General features: G+C 33.5%; 1 protein-coding gene across 1 annotated transcript in view; it reads left to right on the top strand.

Moving 5' to 3' along the window:
- The first annotated feature begins 20109 nt into the window (after nt 1–20109).
- LOC117923023 overlaps nt 20110–22538 on the top strand; it is a 9873-nt gene continuing 7444 nt past the window's right edge. The window contains exons 1-2 of the mRNA XM_034841287.1: nt 20110–20160; nt 20456–20548. Of these exons, the coding sequence (XP_034697178.1) occupies nt 20110–20160; nt 20456–20548 (144 nt within the window). The remainder of the gene's footprint in view (nt 20161–20455; nt 20549–22538) is intronic.

Raw genomic sequence — 22538 nt, forward strand, 5'->3', positions numbered from 1 at the left:
AAAATATCACTCTTTGCAAACAAACTAGGAAACAATTTTTTTAAATAACCAAAGAAAGCATGTCCTAGACGTCGATGTCACAACCAAATTTCAAACTTTTTCTTCTCCCCCTCAGATCCATTTGCCATTAAGGCTTGTCGCAACTTATTTGAATCCTTTGATTGCAAGTCCAAGTAATAGAGTTTTCCCCGCTTAATACTACAACCAATCGTCTGTCTTGTTTGGATGTCCTTAAAAACACAAAATTCAGGCCAAAAAATGACAATATAAGATAAGGCTGCAGTGATTTGAGAAACTGACAAAAGATTGTAATCTAAAGATGAAACAACTAAAACAGAATCCAAATTCAAAGTATTAGTAAGAGTTAAGGATCCTTCCCCAATGACTGGGGTTGTGTTACCATTGGCTATGGAAACAATTTTTTGTGAGGAAGGTCTAAGGGATGAGACCTGTCTAGAATCAAAAGTCATATGATCTGTAGCACCAGAATCAATTATCCATGCACTATTAATAATAGGTGTAGAAGTATTTAAAAACTTACCAGCGGCTACCAATGCAGAGGCTTTCTCAGCAACATTAGCCTCTATTTTTATTTCGGCAATAGCTGCAGTCGAGGTTTTCTTGGAATCCTTCTTCCGTTGATCACGATTATGATCCCACTAGTCTGGATATCCCACAATTTCAAAGCAATGACTCTTGGTATGGTTAGTCTTATTGCAGTGAGTGCATTTGAAGGTTGACTTATCAATATTAGGGTTTGTCTTAGGATGGTTGGTCTTAGATTGGTCCTCTCAATTTTAAGTTGATCGCTGTTAGACTACCATAGCTGAGGTGTCAGGGTTGTCAGATTTTTCTTTCATACTAGCATGATGCACTGCCTCTCGTCGAATCAGTGCATAGCATTCTTCCAAATCGAGAAGAGGATCTTTGCATAGAGACTCTCCTTGAACTTGCTCAAAGTCACTATCCAATCCAACAAGAAAGATGTGCACCCATTGTCATTCAATGGATTTCCGGTATGCTGCAATGTCCTCAGGGTCTTTCATGACTACCTTATCCCGATGATCCAATTCGCAAAAAATTTTAGTTAACTCTCCATAATATTCAGAAAGAGACTTGCCTCTTTGTTTGGCAGTGAAGGCTTTTTGATTCAAAGTGAAAACTTGTAATTCATCACTTCCATCATAGAAGGCCTTTGATAATGCACTCCAAAATTTCTTGAGTGGTGGGTAAGCGTAAGTAACGCTTCATAATTTCTGGACTCATGGACATTAACAACCATCTCTTCACCTTTTGATTCTTAGCATACCATTTTTCATATCCATCTTCTGACTCTTTTGGTGGATTTGTCTTACCTCGAATGTAGGAAAGTTTTTCCCGTTCGACAATATGCATCTCCACGAGTTGTGACCAAACGTCATAGTTTGATTCAGTCAAAATAATTTTGGATTAAAATTAAAAAATCTATTCTTTTTTAGTAGTTGATGAAAAGTCTGTCCTCTCTGAATTTTGTTTGGATGATGACTAGAAAGAAAGTTGCTAGGGTTTTTAGCTAAGTTGACTGGAAATATGTTTTGGCTCATAACTTAATAGTTTGATGGGACAAAATAGTTGTAAGAATATCCTCCTTTCTACTTGTTTCATTGCTAGAAGTTTGAATTAAATATTGACTGTCCTATGGCAGGAAATCTTCTTTTCCATGCACAAATGTCAATATCTTGTAGATAAATATAATTGAGAAAAACCATGCAGAAATTATTCATAATAGTTTAGACTTTAAAATTTTCTGAATAATAACAACTAGGATGAGCCATGTTAATTTCCCCTTTTTCATCAACGACTTCAGTAGGCTTTGGATGTGCTTGATTTCTAATGTGTGTTTAGTCATGCTGCCTTTATAAAATCAATCTCCTCTCTCTATCTTTGATTTTCATTGCATTCTTGTGTTAAATTCATCTGTGATGGGATTGATATTTTTTAGGTGGTAGTAGTTTCATGCTTTCTCTTATGATGCCTTCAACACCTCTTATGCAATTGTTGCTCCCAATTAGCTAGTTATATATTGGTATTTATTTAGGTGCAAGGTTACTATAGGGCTAACCTCTTCAGTCATGAAACTAAGGATTGTTACTGTTCAGAACTAAGGTCATACATGAAACTGATGCTTGAAAATTTTCATTTTGTGCCCTAAGGCCCTAACTAGTTTTCTCTGTTTTTGAAAAAGGATGTGTAATCATGGCCAAGAAAATTTATAGGAAGCTAACAAACTGATAAGGAGTCTCATGTGTCCCTATTGATTCTAAATAGGATGGTTTGGATTACTGCTCTAATAATCTTCCAAAGATCATCTCATTGTAAGTGTATTATCGAGCTTTTTAAGTCATAATTCATCCACTAGTAGTTACTTTATTTTTCATGGTACTTGAATGCAAAAGCTACTCTAGAAATGAGAGCCCTTACAAATAGAAAGAACATTTGTTAATTCTGGTTTAATTATGGAATCTTGTCTTAGTTATGAAAGTCGATAAGTTATCCTTATTTTCTTTCTTTCTTAATTTTAGCTTATTTGTTAAACTACTTATCAAATGTCTATGGCAGGCTAGAGAATTTTCAGAAAAAAAACTCAGTAACAGAGGATTAAATTTTTTATGGAAAATATAATCTACATGCATGCCTATTTTAGATTATTAGGATGGATGTATTTAATATAATCTAGATACTCACCTAGATTGGATTACTACCATTACACTTCGTGGTTCAACTCTTATTTGGTCAAGAATTCAAGTTTACCAACAAAATTTAGGTCCACCTTCAATTAGTTCTTGATACATGACGAAAAAGTTGCGTGAATAGAAAATATTTTCCAGTTTGTTATACTAGTTTTGAATTTTGATAAGTTGACGTGACAATTACCTTCATAAAAGATTGTTGTAAGCTAAATTATTTTGTTTGTTTGAATTTTGCAAACATAATTCATTAAACTAGGTGAGTAAAATCACCTTGATGTATTGCTAATCAATACAAAATAATTTCACCCTACAAATACTAATATCTAGAAAACTATTAAATCTTCATGTTTCTACATTAGAAAATAGGGATTACAAAGAGGAGAAAGAAAGGGGAAGCAAAAATTTTCTGGTAGTGAGGACGATCAAATTTTTTTTAGCACAAAAGGAGAACCAAGATTTTCGTAGTAGCAAGGAGGATAATAAAAAAAAAATTAGCAAGAAAAGAGAACCAAAATTTTCCTAGTAGCAAGTAGGATAATAATTTTTTTTAATAAAAAAAGATGATCCAAATTTCCAATAGCAAGAGAGACAAATTAGAATTCCAATAACAAGAAGATGAACCAAAATTTTTCCTCTAGCAAGAAGAATGACCAAAAAATTCTCCTAGCAATAAGAAGGAAAATCAAAAAAATTTAGCAGCAATAAAATTGTCTAGGAAATGATTTTAAAAAAATATGTAATGCAAGGTTTTGCTACTAGTGTTTGGCACAACCTTAGGCTTTTAGGATTTTTTGGTTAAAATTAGATCACTCTAAAAGTACAAGTATTTTAAGGTCTAAAAGCTCTTTTGTATGAAACAAGATTTAGGGGAATGGTTTTAGAATTTAAATCTTTTAAGATTCCATGAATATGTAAATAGTGGGAGAGGAGTTTTTCTACTGAGTTGCTATTCAGGTTAGACTTAGAGAAGTTTTTATTTTATTTTATTTTTTTCTGCATAAAATGTCGAAGTTGTTTCTGTGTGTAGATTATAATATATTATCTCCCAAAGTCATGTGTCTCCTAAAAAGCATTATCACGTAGGTTTTTTTTTTGGAATTAATGGAGTTATTCTGTTTGGAGTAAGAGTTCATTTTTTTACTTTGTCTGTTCTATAGACACTATAAAATGAGGACATGACAAATTTTTCCAGTTGCATAGTTCATTCATCAACCAAAAAGGTTTTTCCAATGTCTTAAATTTGAAAAGGAGTGTTCTACCATTCTTGGTTGAGATAGAAAACAATGTTCTAATCTAATAATGTTCTATTAGGCAACCATTTGTTCTCTTTCCTTTTTGGGTTTTTTTTTTTTTTTTTTTGTGTTCTTGAATAGTATGTCTACTTTAGTGCAACTAGTAATGAGAAACTGTAATATTTGTTGTAGGTAGCATTGGCTGATATATTTCTAAGGGGCACCAATTTCATGACAGATACTCGAGGGATGACATCTTTGGTAAGAGCTCCTTCCTTGGTTTCTTAGTATCATGACTGCTAAATTTGTATCTTACTAGGAATTCTTTGAATTGTAGATTGGAGTGTTGCCTCCATTTGTGTCATTTGCCCAAATGTTATCATAATTGACCAAAATTTAATGAATTTTTTAGATAATGGACAACTGGATAGAAAGTAAAAACAACAAGCACATCTTCCGAAGGTAATCCTTGAAACATCCACAATTTGTAATAATGTTCCATGTTTTCATTTTTAGATTTACATTGATATGGCGGTTCTAGTGGAGGCCAAAGGAGACATGTTAGATAACATTGAAAACCAGGTTTGCTTTTGCTTTTAAATCCATTTTGTAAGCTTGGTTCATTAGTGATGACATTGGGATAAGCATTTTCTGGTTCTCAAGTCCATTCTTATTTTGTTCCTAGAACATCAAGGCTAGAACATGAACATAAATGACCCAACTAGGTCCATAATCTAAATCCCACCAGGACTTCCAAATTTGGTAGAATGATGAGAGATCTTTAATAGACTATCAACCTCATCATGTCAAGCAATGCAATCATTATTTTTCTCTTGTCCCTCGACATCTCTTTGTTATAAGTCATCTGTGCGTTGAACCGAGAAGATCTCTCTTTGGTTGTGCCATCACTATTTGTTCTTTAATATTTTCTTCTATCTTCTCTTTTATTAGGCATTGTTTGTCTAAAATAGCCAAATTTAAATGTTTATTGTAGGCCTCAACCTTATTGATTGGAAATGAATTAAAAAGGTTCTCCTCTCTTCATCAATTAGATCATTTTGTATAACTAGAATTTAGCAAAACAGGTTTAAATATATTAACTAAATGGCAAGAATAATAGATGTTTTAAAACTACCACTTACTGACTTGACATGGAAAAATTTAATCAACAACTTCTTCTAATATCCAAACCATTCATCATAATAATTCCTGAGCTCAACTTCTCATAATATAACTAAAAGTTCTATATTTAGAGTCTTTTTTTAATACTAAAACATTTCTCATTTTCATGGATCCAATAAAAATAGAACACCTAAGCTTTTATGTTGGTAGCCAACAAAATACAGAATAAGATTGACCCTTTTCAACTAATTGTTGTTGGATCATATTTCTAGTACTTTGTGCAAATAAGTTGTACCCCCAATTAGGATCCTACTTATATGATTTATCTCCAGCCACCATGAAGCATCCAATGTTAGTAGATATGTCCACAACTCATCCATTAATGCTACTTTACTAAAGTGTGTACAGTCCTTATGGCCTAGCCTTGGATTGTCTTTTAGTATTGTTTTTCTATGTAGAAACTTCAATTTTTTTTTTTTTTTTTTTTTATGGATGTTCAATTTTGATTTAATCAATATTATAGTATTGTTGTCTAATTATCATAATATGGTTAGATACTATAGTAAAGGAAGGTGAAAGAATTAACTAATTTATTTGATCATATGATTATAAGATAATATCTTAAAAAATATAAATAGTGAAAGATTTTATGACATTAAGATAAATATATTATATTTTGAGAAAAAGATTAAGATAAATAATGATTTGATTTATATTTTTTATTTTGAATATACTATCTTTCTAAAAATTAATATAAATAATAAAAATACTAATAAAGATGTAATGATTAAAAAAGAGAAATAATATATTAAATTACAAAATAATTATTTTTTAAAATAAATATTGAAGATGTGAGATAAAATCAATTATAATTAGTTTTATTTGTTTACGGGTCTAAATAAATTATTGTATATTAGTTATTAGAATATATCAATATGAAGGATTTTCAATACCCATATTTTTATGAGAGATAATTTGGGGTAAAAATAAATTCTCAAATTCAAATTCTTGAACTTGAATTAGTGGGATGAAAATATAACACAACATTCTTGAGACTCTATTAGGTGAACCAAACATGCATGATTGATAAGATAAATATGAACATCATTTAAAGATGAGGGGACTAAGTTTATTTATGTTAAGATAACATTTAACTTATGCATTTAGAAGTAAAAAAAGTAAAAAAATAGAGATAACATTTAACCTATAGTTTCTTTGTCTGGATACATTCTTATATTAGCAAATTTATTTTGCAGGAGTTGAAGCTAGAGGATTCATGTTTGGTCCATCAAGCTAAAGTTCATATTTGTAAAGGCAACCCACCACTACATTAGAAACTTCCCTCTCAAAGATATAATAGCTTGAAAGGATTAGTAAATAGAAGATAAAATTTTATTTTTATATTACTTTACAATTTAATTATTTACTTTTATAATTGCATAAGTGTTTAATGGTATCTTAAACAAGACAATGCTACATTTCATGGTTTTGTTGAAATAAAATATAAAATTAAGTTTATACTTCCTATCCTTGTATTTTTGTCATACACTCACCTAATAATTTATATTTTCAAAAACTTTAAACAAGCTCCTCTTATCAACTCAAGAAAAATAAAAATCAAAGGAACTAGAATAAAAGTAAAAAAACTATTCAAAAAAATAAAAAATAAAATATAACAAATTAATATTAAAATAGTGACAATAACATGGTTTTCATTGTATTTGGACCTTGATTTTTTTTTTAATTGTGCATTGTAGGTCTCACATTATTCTTTTATTTGATAATGTTTTAGGAGTTCACTATTAAAAGCATATAAGGAGTCGCCCCCAACTCCTATGCTTCATTAATTAGCTTTTGGGATTTCTATTTGGTAATATTAATAGAAACTAACTTAGTGTTTCTTTCTTGTGAAGTAGACAACTATTATCATTGCAATTCGTTGAATTGGTGCTTTTTACATTGCTTGTTGGGAACATACAAGTAAGTTTGCTAGTTGAATGATATTTATGTTAATCCACTAGGAACATATTTGAGTGAATTTTTTTTGCTTTTATTAATTTTCTCTCATGAACTCTATATCAATAGATTAACATTAGAATGAATGAGAGTTCAAGTTCATTGCATTGCTTTTCAAATATATAACTTAATTCATTCATCCTTCATTTGCTTCAATTTTTTTAAATATTTATTATAAATGAGTTTTAATTTGTTAGAATGAATTTTTGATTGATTCTATTTTTTTTTATTAAGAAGCAAAATTTAAGCTTAGTGATGAATTGATTCTCAAATCTTATATATGATTGTTTGGGCATTCAACAACCAATATGACTATGTAAATTTTGTTAAATTTTGAATTTCATCATTAGGTTACGTTTGGTTAACTCTTCACAATATAATTTTTTTTTTGGTAAATTATTTTTATTTTTTTCTTATAATTTTCTTGCATTCACTCAATATTTAAGAGGTTAAGGGGATCTAGAGTTGTGAGTAAACTTGAATATTCTAAATTAATTTATTTTGAAAGCTATAATTTTAATTATACTTATTGGTTGATATATACATAATTTAGAGATTTAATATTCTTCTTATCTTTGTTTACAGGTTGGAAAGGAAACCGATTAGCTAAAAGAAGAGAAATCATTTTGTTAAAGGAGACAATATTGAAAACCGTGAAAGATTACATCAATGACTCATTAGGAGGTTGAACCGTGTTTTTATAGATTATGGTTTGTCTTAATCTTGTTGAAATATTTTGATATAATTAAAAAATTTATATGTGATTAGTGTATATAGGTACTTACATTAATTGTTTGAACTAAGTTATTATATATAAATATTTGGAGATATTATATGTAATCAGTAAAATTCAATTTGATTTTATGGCTTGTAATTGTTTTTTCTTTTATTTAATTATATGCTAAATTCATTATTTTAAAAATATGATATAAATATTATTTTTAATAGAAACTTTTCAAAGATGACGCTTCTAGAAGTGTTGTTGATAAAATTAATCATAGATGATGTTCATATATGAGTCAATGTAGGTAATTTTGTAAAAATGATTTCAATAAAAAAAAAAAAAATTGTTCAACAATGACGTTTTTACAAGCGTCATTGTTAATGTTATTCAATAATGACACTTTTTAAAGCATCATTGTTGATGAAAACATACAATGATTGGGTGGAAGATGACGCTTTAGGGAAACATCATCATTTACCTTTCTTGACACTTAAAAAGTGTCATTGATTGTCTTTTTTCTTGTAGTGGTTGAGGGTCCATGCAGTATAGTAGCTCAGTGAATCATGACAATTGATAGCCTTGCATCATGATTCACTATAAGTCTTGTCTAGTGTGTATCACATACACTAGTGCACTCAATATGCAAAACTCATCTCGAGGGCCAAGACAAGCCATCCTTCTAATTACAAGGCAGTGCACTATAGTCTCTACTAGATTGCCCAAATCCATGAATCAAATGTGGACACTTTATCTAGTTATAAGGAGCCCATGACTGGTATCTTATGTGTAACTCCTAATGCACCAAATTTATATATAATGTAAGAGACATGGGTTGAATACTTAAATCAATGTCAATACACTAAAACGATAGCAAGGGGATAGTTAAGTCTAACTTTTTTACATCAATTTGTACTTTTAAGGGCCCAATCCCAACACGTGGCACCATGGTGGGGGGGTTATGGCATCATGTCATGAAGGTTATGGCACCATGCCAAGGATCGTGGCATCATGGCATGGGGGCCATGGCACCAGACCAAGTGTTATGAAATGCGTATTGACATGAAAAATGGTATGTGTCATGTGTCTTGGCATGGGCTGTGGCACCATGGCAAGGGTTGTGAAAAGTGTCATGGCACAAGCGATGGCATGCGTCATGTGTCAAGGCACATGTCGGGGCACTATGGTAGGAGTTGTGGCCTACATCATGACACGAATGATGGTATGCGTCACATGTCTTGGCATGGTCCTTGGCACCATAGTAGGGGTCATGGAACGCATCATGGAAAGGGGCAATGGCACACGTCACGTGTCTTGGCATAGGTCGTGGCACACATCACATGGCTTAGCACAAGTCATGGCACCATGTTAGGGGTCGCGACATGCCTCATTGCATGGACAATGGCATGCATCATGTGTCTTGGCACTGGCTGTGGCACCATGCAAGGAGTTATGGCATGTGTTATCGCATGGACAATGGCACGCATCATGTGTCTTGGCATAAGCCATGACATGCGTCATGGAAAAGGTGATGGCACACGTCACCTGTCTTGGCTCAGGCTGTGGCACCATGCTAGGGGTCATGACACACATCATGGCACATGCGGCGACACAAATCATGTATCTTGGCATAGATCGTGGCATTATGCCAGGGGTTGTGGCATGCATCATAGACAATATCAGTTTCTAGCCTTACCTCTCTCATTGCCTTATTGTTCATCTTTCATTCTTGTTGCCTTTTCTTCTCCCACCGATAACATCGACATCCTCACCATTGATACCAATGTCCCTTTCATCAGCCATGAAAACAAGCCATCCTCGTGCAACATTGAAATCACTTTTAGGAAGATGCTCGGGCTTTTCCATTTGGCATTGAGGCATTAGAGGCAGGTTGCTCTCATCTCTATGATAGACAAAAAGTGGCAGTAGCTAGTGTAGAGGCCACGGTTGCGAGAGAAGATTGCACCATCATCACAGTTGTTGTGTTAGGTCAGAAAATTATACATATTGTAATATTTTCAGGCATACATCATAGCTGGATCAGATGGCTAGAGGTCGACATTCATCCTAATTCTTGACCTAAGTTTTTGTATTACCTATATGTTTTGCAAGGTGATTTTGATATGTTCATAAAAGAAACATTATTTTTACCTTTAAACTTCTAAACAAGCTCATGGGAAAAAATCTTGTGACTTCATAGACATTTGCACTTTGAAATGCAATTGGAGGAGGAGGGTCATGTAATTTTGTAGAAGTAAACTCTTATTTATATGACATTGTCCTTAATGAAAATTATTTTTTTACTTCCTAGTGTTAGAGAATTGAACTGTAAGAACCTTAACTTCATTTGATATACTCAATAACTTTTGACCCTCCAGTGAGATGTAGGACACTATAAGTATCATCTAGTTATGGAAGATTAGGGTTTAAGAAACAATAAGCATCATCCATACCCTGGCCAATATGTCTGAAAATGAACTATTATATGCAGTATGATGTTAGAGAAAACAATATTCAAAGCTTAGAAAACTCAACTACAATAGTATAAACCCTAACCGTGTACACTCTTCCAACCATTTTACTTCCCTTGAAGAGAAAAAATAAATCAAGGGAAAGGTGACTAAGGGACATATTATACAACTCCATAATTTAGAAAATGAAAAGTTTAATTTAACATTTTTTTAATATTCCAATATTGAAGATAAAATTCCTGATCCCCAAACCTTTTTCTAATGACATTGTCTCGTAGGTCCTCTTACCTATATACATAGAAGAATATTCAATTTTTGAAATCAAGAAACCATTAAAACAACAAGATTTGCTTACCTGTCTTTAGATCTCTTTTTGGAAAAGGTATACTCAAATTTTGAAATTAAGAAATGGTTACAACAACAAGATTTGCTTACCAGTCTCTAACTCTTTTTTCTTTTTGGAAAAGGTATATTCAAATTTTGAAATTAAGAAATGGTTACAATAACAAGATTTGCTTACTCGTTTTAGCTCTTTTCTCTCTCTCTCTCTCTCTCTCTCTCTCTCTCTCTCTCTTTCTCTCTCTCTCTTTTAAGATAACTTTCATCTCTCACACTCTCATTCTAGTTTTTCTCTCTTTTAAGACAACTCAGTGTCATGGACTTAGGCCATTTCTAAGCTCATGTGTGACACTTAGACAACTCACATACTTGAAGTTGCTAAGTTAGCCTTTCCCCGTACTTGGTTAGCCAAACTAAGTTAGGCACGTGATTTGGAAGTTAAGAAAACCATAGGCAATACTTGAAGAATAGAAAGCTTTATTGCTCAAAAAATGTTTACAAGGCTTTTGGAAGCTCATTTGCTTGGTTGGCTAAGTTCTTGGGTGGCGTCATGGCCAAATGAGGGTTTCACCTATTTATAGGCACTTTAGGACCTCTCTGGAACTTGAGAGGGTTCCTTACAAATCAAGAATGTTCTAGACTATCCTAGATGGTACCTATGTACATGTATATACATGATGACTCTAGAACACTCTAGAATACTCCCATTCTTTCCTATGTCTTCCATCTCTTAAGTAGAGATGTGTGAGTGTCTCTAGGCTTCTTTGGAATGTTCCACACTCCTCTACTAGTGGATGTCTCCAAGAGGTTCAAGAAGCTTCCTGCCTCCTATACAAGCTCAAGGGGAGGGTCATTTGGAGCAAGTTGTGACATCAATATCTAATTCTCATCCTATGTTTTAACACAAATTTCTATCAAGAGATGTGAAGATCAAACCCTAGGGCCAAAGCTTTGAAAGGTATTCATATGTTGTTTATCTTTTCCTCCAATTATCTCATATCATGAGTTCCTTTCTTTCCTTTTTCCTAATTTTCTCTGCAAAATAGTTGTCTAAATTTCTTAGTTGTTCTCTTTAACCATTTTCTCCATGTTTTCAATACAATACATACAAATGTTTTCAAGATCAAGTCATTGAGTACGCAACATCCATTAAACATCTCAAACTAATCATTGGTTAAAGAGAACGTCATTTAGGTTTTCATCTTTCACTTAATGGAGATATTACTGCACCAACATTTCCATATTGACACATTGGATGATAGTTTCTAATAGAAAAAGACTTCTTATGACACTTTATTTTTTTTTAATGGATTACATTGTTTCAAAATTTTTTGTAAACAAAAAAGAGGGATTTATTACCACATTGGATTCTCTTGGTTTATGCTGATGAGGGTCATCCATTGATGCCTGATATTTTTCCCACTTGGGAATTACTTATGAACTTCATTGCATGGCTTATACTCACATGCACTACTCCTTTAAAGCTTCTAAATTCTGATATGCTTCATGAATGGTAGGAATATTATTAGCAAATCTAATACCCCATTTGGTAGTGATTCTAAGAAGCACTTTTAATATTTTTAATACTTGAAAGTCTTTATCATTTAAGTGTTAGAAATTCTAGAAACGCTTTCTAGAATCACTCCCAAATGCACTCTAAGTCCTAAATGAGGCACACCAATGTAAAGAGTGATAAATGTTAAGTGTTGACGTATTGAAAGAATTTAATTATATATATTTATAGTTCTTCATCATTAGAATAGTTTTTAGTTGTGTCGACGAATTGCTAAATGCTTCTATAGTCATCTTTAGTGGAATTTTTTCATAAATACAATAATTTTAAAACAAATTAAAATTTGTTCTATGAAAAATAAATTTTTTAAAAAAATCACATTTTGGAATTCTGCATAAAAAATTTCTTTTGAAAAATGAGTTGAGAATAAAAAGTCAATTTATATTTCAAAAAGCTCAGTTTTATATATAAAAAAAAATGAACTCATTTTTTTAAGTTAATTTTGTAAAAACAAAATAAGATAAAATATCAAAACTAACTATTTTTAATAATACTTTTTTAAAATAAAAAACTATAAATTTTTGTTATATACATGTTTGTTAAACTTGAAAAAAAATAAAAATAAAATAGTTTTTAAAATAAATTAAGCTTTGAACCTTTAGAAAGGTTTCTCACCTAACAAATAAACTTGATTGTGACATTTTGGGGGAGTCTTTTTATTGGGTCAGTACTAATTTTTGGGAACATATTGAATGCAATTATTGAGACAGTGAGATAATAGGGAAATGTGATAACCTAAATAACTTTATGAGGACAACTATTTAAATGTTATAGATATAGCATGTGTGTGCGCTTTGGAGTATGCATTAACATATTGGATTCTCTTTCTCTCTCTCTACTTTATAGAGATTGGTATTTCGATTTATAGATATAGCTTATGTATGTGCTTTTGATGAAGCAATGAAAGGTCCAAAGGGATATGTAGAATCCAAATCTTTCAAAATCTCAATAGAGATTATCAAAGCTTAGGAAGGGGTTAGGTGCCTAATATCATTTTAAGGAAATAAAATGACAAGTTAACAACACAAATTCGCCACTCTAAAGATAAGAAATTCACCATCTTAAAGATAAGAACTCACAATTAAGCTCACCACTCAAAGGAATCCACCTTAGAGATAAGAACTTTGATAGAAAAATCAAACAAACATGCTTTTTCTTAATAATCTGAAAAGTCCTTTCAATTATGAAACTGAGCATATTTAATCTTGGACCAACCCTCCAAGAATAGGAAAATACTATATTTAGACTGACATGGGAAATATTTTATTTAATCTTGGAACAACCCTCCAAGCATAGGAAATATAAAAGCTATTAATGGCTAGATTCATTGAATAATTAACCAACCAGCTGATTGAATAATGAAAGCAAATAGTGGGCTGGTTAATTGTGAACTTTTAGGCTTTAGTTACTCGTTGGACCATTAAACCAAATTGGGTTGTCTCTTTTGTAAGAGAATTCACATTGGGCTCATTTGCACCTTCAAGTGGGCTCATATTAGGTTGCTTACCTGCATCACCCATGTTGGGTTAGTTACCTGCATCATTCTCCTCTGGTTGAAAAAAACTCATCCTTGAGTCTAGTGTTCATCTTTATGATATGGAGATAAATCCGAGACACTGAAAGTTGCTGAAATTCCATAATCACCAAGAAACTCCACCTTGTAAGCATTGTCATTAATCTTCTTAACAATTTTGAATGGACCATCAGTTTTTGGTTGAAGTTTAGCATACTTCCTGTTAGGAAAATTTTCTTTTCTTAGATGAATCCATACCAAATCTCCCTCTTGAAACACAACTTTCTTCCTTTGTTTATCACCTTGCCTTTTCTATTTATCAGTTTGCTTCAAGATCGTGCTTCTTACCTGCTCATAAATCTTCTTAATGAACTTAGCTCTTTCATCAGCTTCCCCACTAACATGGTTGTCAATATGAATGGGAGATAAATCCAGGGGGGCAATAGGATTTATCCCATAAACTGCTTCAAAAGGTGAACAACCAGTAGTTTGACTTGTTGAACAATTGTAAGCAAATTCGACATGAGGCAACAAGCTCTCCCATTCTCTAACATTCTTTTTCACCAAGCTTCTAATCACAATTTCCAAAGACCTATTAACAATTTCAGTTTGTCCAACCATTTGTGGATGATGAGAGGAACTAAATTGAAGCTTAGTTCCCAACTCTTCGAAATAGTTCTCCAGAAATGACTCAAAAATTTTGAATCTCGGTCAGAAGTGATGGTTTTAGGAATGCCATAAAGCTTAACAATTTCTTTGAAATAAAGGTCAGCAACATGAGTAGCATCTGAAGTTTTGTTGCATGGAACAAAATGAGCCGTTTTAGAAAATCTATCTACTACCACCATAATTGAATCTTTACCTCTTTGAGTTCTGGGCAGTCTCACAATGAAATCCATACTCACATCCTCCCAAGGTGCTGTTGGAATTAGAAGAGGAGTATATAATCCAACATTGCTCCCATGCATCTTAGCTCTGTGACAAGCAACACATCTCTACACAAATCTTTGAACATCTTGCACAAGCTTAGGCCAATAAAAGTTTTCTTGCACCATGATTAAGGTTTTGTCTTGACCAAAGTATTCAACAAGTCCTCCACCATGAGCCTCACGAATTATGGCTTCGCTAAGTGAGCATTTTGGTACACACAGTTGTTTACCTTTAAAAAGGAAACCATCATGAATAAAGAATTAGTTCTTTGGTCCACTTAGATGAACTCTCCAAAGATTGCCAAAATCAGAATCATCTTCAAACAGTGTCTTAATAATCTCAAACCCAATCACCACAGATTGCATAGTATTTAACAAAACATGTCATCGACTTAGTGCATCAACCACCGTATTCAATTATCCAGATTTGAACAAATTGAAAAGCTTGAAGGAATTAAACCCATTTTGCATGTCGTGCACTTAGCCTGTGTTAGGTGCTCAAATACTTCAATGTCTCATGGTCTGAATAGAGCACAAACTCTTTGGGCAGCAAGTAGTGACTCCAATGACTAAGAGCTCGGATTATTGTATATAGAATTATTTGTCATAAGTACTTTCTTCTAGCTTCGTTCACTTTTCACTAAAGAAAGCAATGGGTGTACATTCTTGGATAATTACAACACCAATTCTCACATTAGATGCATCATAATCTATTTCATACATTTTGTTGAAATCTAAAAGTATCAAAACTGGAATTGTGGTTATCTTCCTCTGGACAAGACCAAAGCTTTCTTGGGCTTCCTTGGTCCACTTGAAATCTCTTCCCTTAAGGCATTCGGTGATAGGAGATACTAGTGTGCTAAAATGCTTTATAAACCTTCTATAGAAATAGACCATCCCATGGAAGCTCCATGCATCATGAATGGTTTTAGGAACTGGCTAACTTTCTATTGCTTCCACCTTACTAGGATCCATTTTGATTCCTACACTAGACACCACATAACCCAAGAAAATAACTATGATGAAATGACATTTTTGCAAGTTAACAAAAAGTCTTTGTTCCCTCAAGGTTTGAAAAACACTTCTTAGATGCTCCATATGGTCCTACAAAGATTTGCTATAAACGAGAATGTCATCTAGGTATACAACCATAAAATTTTCTAGGAAAGGTGTAAGAACATGTGTGATGAGCCTCATGAAGGCATTTGGTGCATTTGAAAGCCCAAATGGCATCACAAGCCATTCATAAAGTCCTTTTCTAGTTTTAAATTTCATTTTCCATTGATCTCCTTCTCTCATTCTGATTTGATGATAATTGCTTTAGAGATCAATCTTAGAGAACACCTTAGACCATGGAGTTGATCAAGTAAATTGTCCAATCTTGGAATAGGATATCGATACTTGATGGTGATCTTGTTGATGGCTCTACTATCAATGCACATATGCCATGAACCATCCTTCTTTAGGACTAAAAGAGCATAAATAACACAAGGACTCATACACTCTTGAATCGAACCCTTAGCTATTAAATCATCCACTTGCTTTTGTAATTCAACTTGTTGAAATGGATTCATTCAATATGACGCTTTATTAGGTAAGGCAGCTCCTACAACAAGATCAATACAGTGCCGAATGTTCCTCATTGGTGGTAAACCAATAGGAATCTCATTAGGTATCACGTCCTTAAACTCCTCCAACAAAGGTAACAAAAACTCATGACATGGTGCTTGTTGAGTGGCAAAAGCTTCCATAACCAAGTGAGCATATATTTCATCTTGCTTAGTCAAAACTTTTTCTAGTTGTGAACGTGTTAGAAAAGAATTTCCAGCCATCGTGGAATCTTTCACTTCAGGCTTCAAGGGAGCTAAAACAATCCAAAAACCATCCTTGACAAATAAGTGAGTATTTTTAAACCCATCATGTGACACCTTTCAACTAGCAACAAATGGCATGCATCCATTGGCACAACATCACACCAAACTTCATCTTTGTAGTTCTTACCAATAGAGAAAGAAACCAAACATCTCTTTGTAACTTTCAAACCATTACCCCTTTGAAACCACCGAATTTAGTATGGTTGAAGGAGAGGCTCAGTTGTCAAGTTTAGTTTAGTCACCATCTCTTCTGCCATCATATTTGTACAACTTCCACTATCAATTATCACATTACAAACTTTCCCATGGCTTGTGCACCTAGTTTGAAAAATAGTCTTACATTCATGACTCATCATTCCCTTGAATCACATTGAGGCTTCTCCAAATCACCAACGTCTCCCCTTCATAAACATATTCGGTGATTTCTTCAATCTCCTCTTCTTCATGGTTCATTTTTTCCTCATCCTCTTCATTTACATTTTCAATAATGGTCACTACCTTTCGGTTTGGGCAATCAACAACACTGTGACCATACCCTTGGCATTTAAAACATTTTCTCTAATCTACATGCCCACAGTTTTCAAATCAAATTTGAATTGAATTAAACAATTTTTACAATGCATATCAATATTCCCCAATTAATTACAAAACACTAATTGTTTTGATTTTCCTACAGCCTAACCTATTAACAAATCCAAAGTGTCCAAATAACCTAATTAATCACATGCTTTACTAATCTACTTTTCAGTCAAACCAAACTAAACAAAGATGTATGCTAATCTTTTCATTAATAAAATAGTTAAGCTAAAACACTTTAAACCTTAATTAATTTTTTTTTAACTAAAACATGTTTATAACTAATTACACTCAACTTTTACACAAACTTTACCATTAATTTGTTTCAAAATATCATTAGGAACCAAAATATACCAAAGTTACTAAATTAATCAACTTCCTTACCTCAAATCTTCACTTTCTCTCTCTAGATTCACTCTTTAACCCAGGCTGCTGTAGGTAAAAGGCTGCAAAACGAGGTAGCCAACCCTTATAAAGGGGTCTCCATGCAGCCAAGTAGGAGGTGGGAGGCCACATGGCTGCCACTAACTCCAACTTTCCCAAAATTGCAATTTAGTCCTCCTAGTTAACCAATATTAAACCTACAGTTGCCCATTAGCCCTTTAGGTTTTCATAATTCTAATCAGTCCCTAAGAACCTAATAAGCATGCTTAAGTCATTAAATAATACCACTTAACCATAATCAAAGTTTAATTCATAATTAAACAAGATTAGCACTAAACTAGTTTTAACATCTAATTAAGCACGTTTAAAGTTAAGTACTAAGATAATCATTATTGCCTATTTAATTCATTAGTCCTAGGTATTACACCCTGGTTAGAACAACTTGTTTTAGTGGCTGTTTTTTATGAGTTCTTCATTCGTTGTTGCTTAATGGTGATAGCAAGTTTTTTAACACCATTAAAAGTCCAAAATGGTTGCAGCCTTATTGCATCTGCAAGCTCCATTTTCAGCCCTCCTAAGAATCGTGCAATGGTCTACTGCTTCGATTCACTAATGTCACACCGAAGCATTAAGTACTCAAACTCCCTTATGTACTCTTCTACAGGCATATTGTATTACTTAAAATTATAGAACTTTGTGAAAATTTCTTGCGTGTAATTCTCCAAAAGGAATCTTTTCTTTAATTCTCATTTCATTTTCTCCCAAGTTCAAATAGGCCTCCTCCCTTCTCTATACCTTTCCCTCCACCAATTTCACCTTCCTTTTCTCTGAATACTCTTTTTTAATTATGCAATCTCCATGTCATGCCCATAGTCATTCATGAGTTGAAAATCTGAAGGAATAGGATTTCCATGCCTGGCCATGATGCCGGAAATGAACTTGAAGAGCTAATTCCAGGGATAACACCAAAGTGCTCTGATACCAAATGATACCATTTTAAGAAAATAAAATGATAAGTTAACAATACAAGTTTGTCACTCTAAGGATAAGAAATTCACCACCTTAAAGATAAGAACTCACAACTAAGCTTTACCATTCAAAGGAATCCACCTTAGAGATAATAACTTTGATAGAAAAATTAAACACACAGGCTTTTTTTAACAATCTGAAAAGTCCTTTTAATTCTGAAACTGAGCATTTTTAATCTTGGAACAACCTTCTAAGAATAGGAAAAGATTATATTTAGACTGGCATGGGAAAAGACTTTATTTAATCTTGGAACAACCCTATAAGTATAGGAAATGTAAAAGCTATTAATAACCAGATTCATTGACTAACTAACCAACCAACTGATTGAATAATTAAACCAAATAGTGGGCTTGTCAATTGTGAACTTTTGGGCTTTAATTATTTCTTGGACCATTAAACCAAATTGGGCTGTGTCTTTTGTAAAAGAATTCACACTGGGCTCATTTGCACCTTCGAGTGGGCTCATATTGAGTTAGTTACTTGCATTACTCATGTTAGGCTGGTTACCTGCATCAGTGCCAGGCAATGCAAGTTGGAGATTCATACTTGATGGAGCATTAGAAAGCATAGGAGGAGAAGGATAAAGCTTCAAATTGATCTTATTCAGAACTGTGCTTAGGACTGGGGTTTTCTCCATGCTATCTAGATTTCCAAGTGTTGAATACTTTCTAGCTTATGATTAGTAGCAGCTTGATAGATTAGGGGATTAGCGGGTATCATCTGGTCTGTTTTTCTTTATTTTAGTTTCATCTTTTTTATGGGAAACAAAATTTGTTATGAAGTATAAGTAATTTTTTGAGCATTTTTCTCATGTGACATTTGTGGAGCATTTTTGAGCGTTTATTATAGGTAAAATTTTTATATTTGAGGGCGACAAAGAACTAGTGTTCGGGGTTTCAAGTAATTCAGCTCTTGACTTGGCAGAATTTCATAGCTGAAGTTGCCACACCAGCATTGACCAAGGCTATAATTCTTATGCAGCTCATGATTCATTTGAGCTGAAAACAAAACCAATTATATTATTCAAATAAAGTTATCCAATTGTTAATTTTGAGATAAAATTAATTATTTTCGATCATGAAGTAGTGCAAAAAGAAAAGTCAACGCAATGAGAATTTTAATACAAAATATTTAAAAACCCTTTTAAAAGCTTTTAGTTGCAAAGGCTATACGTTTGGATAAGCAAAAAAGGGTTTAAATATCTAGAAAAGTCAATGCAACGAGAATTTTAATATAAAATATTTAAAAAACCTTTTAAAAGCTTTAGTTGCAGCTAAGCATATTCTGCCTCCACATTCACCCTTTAATAGCAGTCACCAAAATATTCCATCCATATGTACTCTTGTAATGGTGGAAACTGCAATTATAGTTTCTAAATAATATGCCTTTAAATTTTATAAACATCACACCCCCTATAGCCGCAGCTAGAAAGAAGCTGCAACTTTAGATAACCTTATAGTTGCATGTTTCCATGTGGGCGCGACTATGGGATTTATATGCACCCCTTATAGTCACTTAATCCGCACCTAAAGTAGTCACGTTTTTTTCATACATTTGGCCGTGGGATTTGATTGTGGTTATGCCTTGTCTTCTTGTAGTGTATGGATGCTGTAGTAGTTGAGGATGTACACTCTGGAAAGGACTGGATCGAGGTACTGCCTACATGATTAATTGATTTCATGTATGAAGTTTTGAGTTGGCTCCCCATCATCTAATTTCCATGTATTGAACAGAAGACAAAAATATATGAAATGAGCATAGGTAAATTGATGGAATGATGCCCCCCTGTTTCTCTGGTGGCATATTGCCTTGCACAGGAGTAATACCTAGCCTTATTTTTTAAGCCTAGAATCTCCTAGTGGCTGGTAAGTTCACGCGGCACAGTTTCCTGTATTGATATTGGCCATTACATTGATGTAGTTTTTGAATCCTTCTTTCTTCAAACAGGCAATGAAGTGTATGACCGATGATTTTAAAGCTTCTTTGCAAGTTCTTCACGAGTTTGATACTGATATTTCTGTGAAAGGGATTGAGATCAAGGTAATAACCATTGATCTAAGTGCTCCTTATTTGTAATTAAGCTATGCCATTGATTTCTTCTACAGAAACAATTTCATGCTAGAAAAGTGATTAGCAATGGTTTTGCCTTTTAGAAATGCATAGATTAGATTCATATATATCAAATAGGGTTTAGTGAAACCCAACGTAAAATTATTGTTCAATAACCTTTTATTATCAGCTTATTGGATTTATTGTACATTTGAAATAAAATTTTGATTTGATTGACTTGGGATGTTTCTAAAATTTTTCCTATGGTTCTGTGATGTTATAGACTTCTTAAACTTAATTTTAGAACTTTTTTTGAGTTAAAATTTTTTTTTGAAGCAGGTGTTATAACTTAATCTTTTGACAAATTGTGTTTTCACTCAATTTTAGACACCTAGATTGTTTTTGTGTTTTTAAATTTTAAAAAATTATTTTCATATATATATATATATATATATTTATATTTAATTTTAGACTCCTTAAATTTGATTTTAGATACATAAAATACTAAAAAAAATTCCCAATTGAAAGATATAATTCTCCCTTGTTTCACCTACTACATTGTCCCAATTTTGAACTGAGAGAATGTTTGCTTATTTTTAAAATTTAATCATGTGCCTTCTAACTTTGCCATTATTATTTTTGTAAATTGGACATTTTAAACATATTGTATGATTTTTTGCATGATTTTATAATAGTTCTAGATTGGCTAAAAAAACCAATTTATGCATCATATTGAATTTTGTCCTATTTTGGACCTTTTGAGATATTTATTGCAAATTGATAATTTGATGTGTATTTTAGTTTATGACTTATTTTTGATTCTATGATTCCAAGTTTCGATATTCATTTACTTGCGTCACGATATGATAGAATTGAGAATTCTTGATTGATTAATTTTGATTCCAAGTTTTGATTTTCATTGAGAACTTTATCCGGGCAAGTACCGGGAAAAGGTAGAATCCGTGCGAGTATCGAAAAACTGTCTCGGCGAGTACCGGAAAACGGTCGAATCAGTGTCAGTACCGAAAAATGGTAGAATCCGGGCGAGTACCGAGAAAAGGTAGAATCCGTGCGAGTATCGAAAAACTGTCTCGGCGAGTACCGGAAAACGGTCGAATCAGTGTCAGTACCGAAAAATGGTAGAATCCGGGCGAGTACCGAGAAAAGGTAGAATCCGTGCGAGTATCGAAAAACTGTCTCGGCGAGTACCGGAAAACGGACGAATCAGTGTCAGTACCGAAAAATGGTAGAATCCGGGCGAGTACCGAGAAAAGGTAGAATCCGTGCGAGTATCGAAAAACTGTCTCGGGGAGTACCGAAAAAGCATCGAATAAGTGTCAGGACGAAAATGGTGGAATCCGGGCGAGTACCGGGAAAAGGTAGAATCCGTGCGAGTATCGAAAAACTGTCTCGGCGAGTACCGAAAAACGGTCGAATCAGTGTCAGTACCGAAAAATGGTAGAATCCGGGAGAGTACCGAGAAAAGGTAGAATCCGTGCGAGTATCGAAAAACTGTCTCGGGGAGTACCGGAAAACGGTCGAATCAGTGTCAGGACCGAAAAATGGTGGAATCCGGGCGAGTACCGGGAAAAGGTAGAATCCGTGCGAGTATCGAAAAACCGTCTCGGGGAGTACCGGAAAAGCATCGAATAAGTGTCAGGACCGAAAAATGGTGGAATCCGGGCGAGTACCGCGAAAAGGTAGAATCCGTGCGAGTATCGAAAAACTGTCTCGGGGAGTACCGGAAAACGGTCGAATCAGTGTCAGGACCGAAAAATGGTGGAATCCGGGCGAGTATCGGGAAAAGGTAGAATCCGTGCGACTATCGAAAAACTGTCTCGGCGAGTACCGGAAAACGGTCGAATCAGTGTCAGGACCGAAAAATGGTGGAATCCGGGCGAGTACCGAGAAAAGGTAGAATCCGTGCGAGTATCGAAAAACTGTCTCGGCGAGTACCGGAAAACGGTCGAATCAGTGTCAG

Source organism: Vitis riparia, chromosome 10 (assembly GCF_004353265.1).
Source record: "Vitis riparia cultivar Riparia Gloire de Montpellier isolate 1030 chromosome 10, EGFV_Vit.rip_1.0, whole genome shotgun sequence".
Taxonomy (NCBI): Eukaryota; Viridiplantae; Streptophyta; class Magnoliopsida; order Vitales; family Vitaceae; genus Vitis; species Vitis riparia.